Genomic DNA, 7,500 nt, shown 5'->3' on the forward strand with positions numbered 1-7,500 from the left:
GATCGATACAGAGAAGATTAGCATGGCCCCTGCGCAAAGGAAACTTACGGTTCTGCGATGTTGGCCCCGACGGCGGCGTAAGCCGCCGTCCCGTGCCCGGGAGCGCACGGCCGCCTGCCTACCGCTTTCCTAGACCTAGCCCCGCAGCCCTGCCTAATTTTGGATTAAACAATGCCCTCTAAGTATTTATCCCGAATAAATGTAGTGAAAAATGGGACGCAAGGCCGTTTGCGGCCATACAAATGAGACAAATAAGACACGCGTGTCAATCAAAGGTTACGTCAGGGTACACAGACGACCGGTTAAAGGGCCAGTGTTGATTTCTCCCATCAAAGCATTTATGAACATGCTTTTTATGCCATTTGTCTATTTGTTTCAAAACCCACATATTTCAATTAAACTGTAATTGTGACAAAGGCTTTATTTCAACCATCTTTTATGGTGTGTTAATGTATTAATTGTTTATTTAAACATGGCTTTATTTCAACCAGCTTTTATAGTGTGTTCATTTATTGATTATTTATTAAAGCATGGCTTTGTTTCAACCAGCTTTTATAGTGTGTTAATTTATTGATTGTTTATTAAAGCATGGCTTTATTTCAACCAGCTTTTATGTTGTTTTCTTCCACATAAAGTGAAGAGATAGTCTTTCGGCAATTAATTTAATTAATTTGTAGCATTCAAACAATAAAAACACAAACAGTAAGACTGTAACTAGAAATTAATATATAAAAAACTATTGACTATAAAAAAAAAGTATTTACATATTTACAAGAGTGTTTTTCTCAGGTCCCCCTTCATATTGTCTCAGTGTGGTTAAAAGAAATGTTGCACCTGTATTTGTACTTTGTCAGTGAAGGGAGCTGGACACACCTCTGGGAGACCGTCTGGCGTGTGGCTACTCTGCCTTATTGTTTTAGCTTGATGGGCCATCATGATGGACAAAAGGCCTGGACGGCCATCGCGAGAGACAAAAGAGGCCAAGTGTGAAGTGTGTAAGTGTGAAGTGTGTGGCTGCAGTAGCAGTAAAGTTATGTTGTAACTGACTTAAAGCCATAAAATATAAATAAAGAGGAGAAGTTTGGTTTAAGAACAATAAAATGATTTATTAAAATAATAAAAACTATAAACATGTCAGGGTGGTGGGAGTGGCCCCTCGCGCTCTCGCCGCTTTAGTTCTTGGAGCCACTGCTCCACTGTTCCCCCGTCGGCCCGGGCGCAAAAGGTCTCCCGTTTGTAGCGGCTGTGGCCGTACTCCCGGGTCTTCGGCTGGCCACAGCGCCTGCACTGAAATCGGGAGACCTTTTTGAAGGGCTTGAGGAAGAGCCCTTCCTCCCGGGCACGACGCTCCTGCTCTGCCTGGACCTTGTGCCTCCAGGCAGTAGAGCGGGGGATGGCTCCAGCGATGGCGATTGCTGGAGCGGCGGCTGGAGCAGTGGCTGCGGCGATGCTGGACGAGGGAGCCTGCGTGTCACTGGTGGACGGGGTGGTGTCCATGGCGGACGGGGTGGTGTCCATGGCTGAGGAGGAGGAGGATGTGGCACTTTGGAGGGCGGCGATGATGTCATACAGCTCAGGGGCCAGCGGCCCCCGGATGGTGGCAGCCAGACCAGAGGCGTCCGCGGGCAGGCGGTGCTGGAGGGGCTGGTCTGGCTGTTGGGGCTGCTGCAGCAGAGTCCGTGGGGCAGGCAGGGGCTCCGCTGCAGTCTGGGGAGCGCTGGGCCCTGGGACTGCGATGGCGATGGTGTCCCGCATCATCGCCTTGCTCCTCTGGTTGTGCCTTACAAGAAATAAAAAAAAAGGCAGAAAAAAAGACATTATTAATCACAACAAAGCTATAAATCATTATCAACATCAGTGCTTGACTTACCACATCGACAGGGTCCGCTGATTTACATCAAACAACTGGATCCGGGTGCTCGCCATGAGGGCAGGACAGTTGACCACGTTGTCCTGGATCTGCTTATAGTCCCTCATGACGGCACCCCAGCGGTTGATGCGGACCCCGGCGAGCGTCGTGCCCTCGTGGCTGTGTACGCGGCACAGCTCCAGCATGATGGCTTCGACAAGCCTGCTGGCTTTAGGAGACTGTGCCGCTCCCGCCCCCTGACCCAGGACGACACTGGAGAGAGGGAGAGCGAAAGTGTTAGTGACTGACTATAGCAGGCTCTAAAAAAACTAAATTATTAATGCAGTGACTGCTTACCGCTTCACACTGTCCACCCCTGGCGTGTGAGCGTGCCTGTTGCTGGTCTTAAAGCGGCCTTTGACCAGCTTGTCCTGGTGGCGGGGGGGGAAGGTCACCGACGCCTTGTCACGGTCCGCCAGCTTGTCCCAGAGAGCGACCACCTCTCTGGATTGACGCTGTGTGACGAAGGCGTGGTGACGCAGCTCCACGAGGGCATGGGCCAGGGCCACCACGTGATGGTAGCCGAGGTGACCGTCTGGCCCAACGACGTCCTGAAAGAAAGCACAACACACAAGACACAGCACATGAGCAAACACAGCAAGCATACAACCTCGGAATATGAAATGTTAGAAGGCAGCTGTGCACTCACTTCCTCCTCCTCCTCAACCGGCTGCACCTCCATCCTGTTGTCGCCGGGGGGTGGGTGGGGTGGGTGGGGGGGTCCCGACTGGGATGACGAGGCCTCTCCGACTCTGTGGGGCTCCTGGAGGAGAGCGCTGTGGTAGGCGAGGAGACTGATCTCCTCTGGCTCCTCCTCCTCCTCCTCTTCCTGGAAGCCCTCATCAGTGTCAGTGCCGTCCTCCTCCTCGGCCTCGTCTGTCCCATCCGGAGCGTCGGGATCCCCCAGATCCTGCAGCACAGCGTTTGTCTGGGAGTACAGGTACTCCACCCCTAAGAGTTCCCCTGCAGAGAGAGAGAGAGAGAGAGAGAGAGAGAGAGGGAGGGAAAGACACACGCACACATTAGCAGATGCCACAAGACAGCAGCAGCAGCAAACACTGTCTGTCGCTGATCTCTCTGTACCTGTGTACTCCCTGGGCTCCGTGTAGGATTCAACCAGCGTGACCCCCTTGAACTCCTGGGCCAGCTGGTTGAAGCTGTGCTGCAGTTGGGCACTGTAGCAACGCAGCGCCGCACGTTGTCCTCCCTCGACTGCCGCTCTGCCGCGGTCCTCGTTCCACCGCACCAGGCCCTCCAGCAGGTACACCTGAAAGTGGACATCACTTGCAGTTGTACCTGGAAAACATAAAAAAAAACATGGGGGGGAGAGAGCAAAGAGTTAGTGAAAAGCAAAAACACAAAACAACAACAACACATGTAAATGTGGTGAAAAAAGATTTACCTGGTATGAAGCGGCACTGGTGCAGGTGGAAGGACTCCAGGGAAGTGGAGCCTCGTGCACACCTGAAGACGGGGAGCCTCACACCACCCTTGGTGACCTCACCCGTCTTGGTGTACAGCTCCACCCCCTCTGGGTCCTGGATGCAGTCGAGGTGGCGGCGCTGCGTGCTCCAGATCTCCTCCATGCGGGCGCGGTCGATCAATGGGACGCCCATGGTGTCCGTCAGCCCCGAGAAAGTGTCCAGCACCTCCCGGAGGAGCCGCTCTGTCTCCGCCGCACCCCTCGTACGGCGGCGACAATGGCGAGCGAGCTCCTTGGCTGACAGTTTGATGTGGGCGTCCCGCCCCTCCACGGACTGCTTGGCCTCTCTCAAGCGGGCGACGTCCTCGTCGTCCCACTCGAAAATGGCGAAGGATAGCCTCGCCATGAAGAGGCCATAGAGCTGGTGGCTGTCTGTGGTGACACCCCTCGCGAAGCGTCGCATGAGGTGCCACACGTCAAGCCTGACCACCAGCTCGTGCCACTCGTGGTACATCTTGTGCACTGCCGATGTTCCCACGGTGACACAGCAGTCCCGGTCAACGTACATGACCTTTGGAGGGGCCTTTCCGGCTTTGCGGTACCGCTCCATCAGGCCGGCCGCCATGTTGGTCAGTCCGTCCCCCTCGGCTGCAGTGAGGACGGACACGAGTACCTGCCCGTACTCGTTGCCAACATTGGTTACCCAGGCGGCCGAGCCAGCGGCACCGCCCGCAAGCTTATTGGCGATCTGCAAGACACAGCGCAAACACACAGTTAGACACACGGCACACCACAGTAACATTATACAAGGTAACGGCACAGTGGAGAGAGAAATCTCACCTTCTTCGTGGAGTCCATCTTAAGAAGATCGCCAAAAATGGACGTCACTCTGGCCCTGGTCTCGTCCAGCCTGGTCATGGCTTCACGGACGTAGACCCCGCCGAGCCAGGTGAGTCCGGGCACCTTGATGATGTCCGGGAGCGACACCTCCTGTGGTGCCGCTCCAGGTGCCCTCAGCTTGCGGAGCACGGAAAGATATTGGATCGACCGCGCCATCCACTCCCTGGTGTGCTGCTCCACCAGGGAGGCGCGGAGGCGAGCCACACCGTTGCCCAAGGTGCGCTCCTTTAGCAGCCCAATCACCGCTCTGTCGCAGGACAACCTGTGATGGAAACAGAACACAGAGAATACAGACAAATATAGTTAAGTACAGAGAACAATCAACAGAAAAAAAAGCATGTTGAGTGAATGTTAAATGACTTAAAGTGACATACTTGTACGTCAGAACAGCTGGAAATTGTTCGCGATGCGCGATGTCCAGCTGCTCCAAGATGTCCTGCGACCAGCCCGCGACCTTCTTGTGACAGGAGGGGCACTGAAGGTACTCTGTACCCATGTGGTACCACCCACTCCTGTCCAGGACCCTCCGGACGGTCCTGTATAGTCCAGCGCCCATTAGTTTGCGCCCACAGGCAGGGCACGTCAGGTGGTATGCCCACATCCTGTAGGGCATCCACAGAAAGAATGGGCGCTGGAAGAAGGCGTGGGCTGTGGCGGGGGGCTGCGTGTAGAGGGGCCGGGCGCCTGGTGGATACCACCACAGCTTCAGCTGTGTCGTGAGGGCAACCTTCCCATCGGCTGCCCTCCGGAACAGCGCCCGGCCCACCCACTCCTGCTGCTCTTCAGGCAGCGTCTGCCTCCAGCTGAGGGGAAGCAGCTGAAACACACACAGCAGACAGCAGAGACACACAGTTAGTGAGCTGAATGTGCAGCAGACAAACACACACAAACACACACATCACACACCCTCACAATATACATACACACATCATACATACCTCTTTGCCGGAGGCAGTCTGCTGAAGAGCCACCACTCCTGGTCCTTCCAGTGGCTGCTGAGAGGAGGAGAGAGAGGAAGAGGGGACCACGGCTGGTGGGGCGGCTGGTGGGGCGTCCCTGTACGTGCCTGACAACACATATCAGCATTAGTACTTGCATTACATGCATTACAAGTGTATTTACAATAAAATGTATACTTACGGGGAGGGAGAGAGTCGACCTCGAAGGCGGCAGCAAGCAGTTCAGTGTCGCTCGGGTCCGAGGAGGAGGCGCCTGGAGGCAAAGAATAACATGATGAAGCACTGGTGTGTTGTGAAAAGCACCTCACAGGCTGTTTTGTAGACGGTGCTGTTACCTGGTGGTGGGAGGACATGTGCTGGCTCAGGTGCGGTCTTGGGCTCCTTGTCCCGAGCCAGCACATACATTTTCAGGGCCTCCATCCTGGACCGAGCTCCCACCTTCTGCTTGCGTATCCATGCCACGTAGCTGTAACAGAGCAAAGGGGGGAAAACACACAAAATCAGCAAAAACACACACACACACACACAATCAACACACACAACAACACAACAATCAAAATCAACACACACACTACTTACGTTCGACTCTCTTGGTCCCGCGCGTCATACAGGGACTTTAAGGTGCGATGGCTGTGCGCACCAAACCCCACCAGCGTGTCGCCCAGCCCCGCCCCTGCAGACAAGGAGCCCTCGCACAACCTACGCCTGGCGACGGCCGTCACCATGGGTGGGTACAACCCGGCGTAGGAGGCAAGGGCGTCCTTGTTGAGCATCTGGGGCGTAGTTGTGGTGTCCCCTCCCTCTCTCTCCTTCTGGTGGGACGCCAAGATCTTGACGGCGAACCCCACGTTGTTGCTCAGCAGCCACTGGAAGGTTTGGCCGCGGTGCTGGCCGATCTGGAGCTCACTTTCGGCCAGCACCGCTTGCTCGCTGAGGTCCCCGTGTTTCGCCCAGGCTCTTGCCCTCGCCTCGGCTCGAACCACATCGGCCCTCTTCACCTGCCCGCCACTGGCAGAGCCCTGCTTGACAAAAATTTCAGCGGCTGCAGAGGGCCGAAGGGTGAGCTCAGAGGACGAGGGCTCAAAGCGAAACACGGGGTGGAAAGACATTGTCTGAAAGATAAGAAGAAACAAAACACTTCACTGACTTCACAATTGTACTTTTAATACACATTACCTGTTTGCCTCCCCTGGGGTGTTGGGATAATACTGTTAATATCAATGTTAATGTCAGGATATCAGCCCATTAGGGGTGTTGGGATAATACTTTCAATGTCAATGATAATATTAGGATATCAGACCATTAGGTTTTACAGTAGCTGGACAGTGACCTATTGCCCTGCCCCCCCACCCATTAACGTTAACTTAACATACCGCCAAAGGAACATAGCGGTTGCGTTTTAATCACAAAATACACAGATTTACACTTCGAATTTCGTTACAGCATTTATATCACAGCTACCCAAGGGTCTAAGAAAGTTAAAAACGTCGTCCGATTATAGTTTTATGGTTTATTCCGAACTGTACACGTCTCGTTAGGAGGCTGTGTTTTCCATTCATTCCTATTGGAAACGATTGCGGTTACACTTTAAACATAAAATGTGTGTATTTAAGCTTCGAATTTCGTTACAACATTTATATCACAGCTTACAAAGACCGTTTTTTTTACAAAGACCGTTTTCAGATCTTAGTTTTATGCATATTTCGCTTTTTTTCTTGTCACGATTTGACAGATACATTAAAGTCATTTAAATGGTAATGACATGCTAATCGCAATATAAAGTTTGTTTAAACTTTGCAGAATATTAAGCTGTTTTAATACTGATTGTAATTGCTGTTATGAAGACAAAAAGACATAACTTACGTGCAGTGAAACTTCTTTCCTTGCTGAATGAATGAAATGAATGACCGGGAGTGCGTCCGTGAACTTCCAAAATCCAAAATCCAATCAGAGCAGAATTTAGTAGAACAGGCCAATGAAACATTGCGAGGTTTTGGTAGGGCGGGACATACAAATAGAACAAGCCAATAAACATTCACTCATGGTTATGGTTATGATATATAGCAGATGCTTGTCCAAAGCTACATAGAAAATAACAAAACAAAGTGAAATTTAACAGTAAACGATTTAAAAAGTTGGTAATACTACATTAATTACACTGTAATTGTAATAAATTATTTAATTTATAAAAAGCATGGCTTTATTTCAACCAGCTTTTATGGTGTGTTCATTTACTTACTGTTTATTAAAGCATGGCTTTATTTCAACCAGCTTTTATGGTGTGTTCATTTATTAATTGTTTATTTAAG

At 51.8% G+C, this 7,500-nt stretch overlaps 1 protein-coding gene and 1 pseudogene across 1 annotated transcript; one reads left to right on the forward strand and one right to left on the reverse strand.

Annotated features, from left to right (window-relative positions):
* Positions 1-41, forward strand: part of LOC121710170 — a 74-nt pseudogene extending 33 nt beyond the window's left edge.
* Positions 42-1,134: 1,093 nt separating this feature from the next.
* Positions 1,135-7,112, reverse strand: LOC121708915. The gene is made up of 13 exons (XM_042091874.1): positions 7,055-7,112; positions 5,771-6,303; positions 5,527-5,657; positions 5,373-5,444; positions 5,171-5,298; positions 4,607-5,049; positions 4,173-4,494; positions 3,312-4,080; positions 2,993-3,205; positions 2,559-2,872; positions 2,207-2,460; positions 1,871-2,122; positions 1,135-1,780 (listed from the first exon to the last, which is right to left on the reverse strand). Exons 2-13 carry the CDS (start codon positions 6,298-6,300, stop codon positions 1,135-1,137), a joined length of 4,074 nt encoding a protein of 1,357 aa, XP_041947808.1. The 5' UTR covers positions 6,301-6,303; positions 7,055-7,112.
* Positions 7,113-7,500: the final 388 nt, after the last annotated feature.

The sequence above is a fragment of the Alosa sapidissima genome, chromosome 5 (genome assembly GCF_018492685.1).
Source record: "Alosa sapidissima isolate fAloSap1 chromosome 5, fAloSap1.pri, whole genome shotgun sequence".
Taxonomy (NCBI): Eukaryota; Metazoa; Chordata; class Actinopteri; order Clupeiformes; family Clupeidae; genus Alosa; species Alosa sapidissima.

Bases quoted from the DNA above. Each gene is read 5' to 3' on its own strand.
- LOC121708915 (XM_042091874.1), bottom strand. From the start codon at position 6,300: ATGTCTTTCCACCCCGTGTTTCGCTTTGAGCCCTCGTCCTCTGAGCTC. The intron at 5,658-5,770 runs GTAAGTAGTGTG...GCTCTGTTACAG, and splicing joins CGGGACCAAGAGAGTCGAAC to CTACGTGGCATGGATACGCA. The intron at 4,081-4,172 runs GTGAGATTTCTC...TGTGTCTTGCAG, and splicing joins AGATGGACTCCACGAAGAAG to ATCGCCAATAAGCTTGCGGG.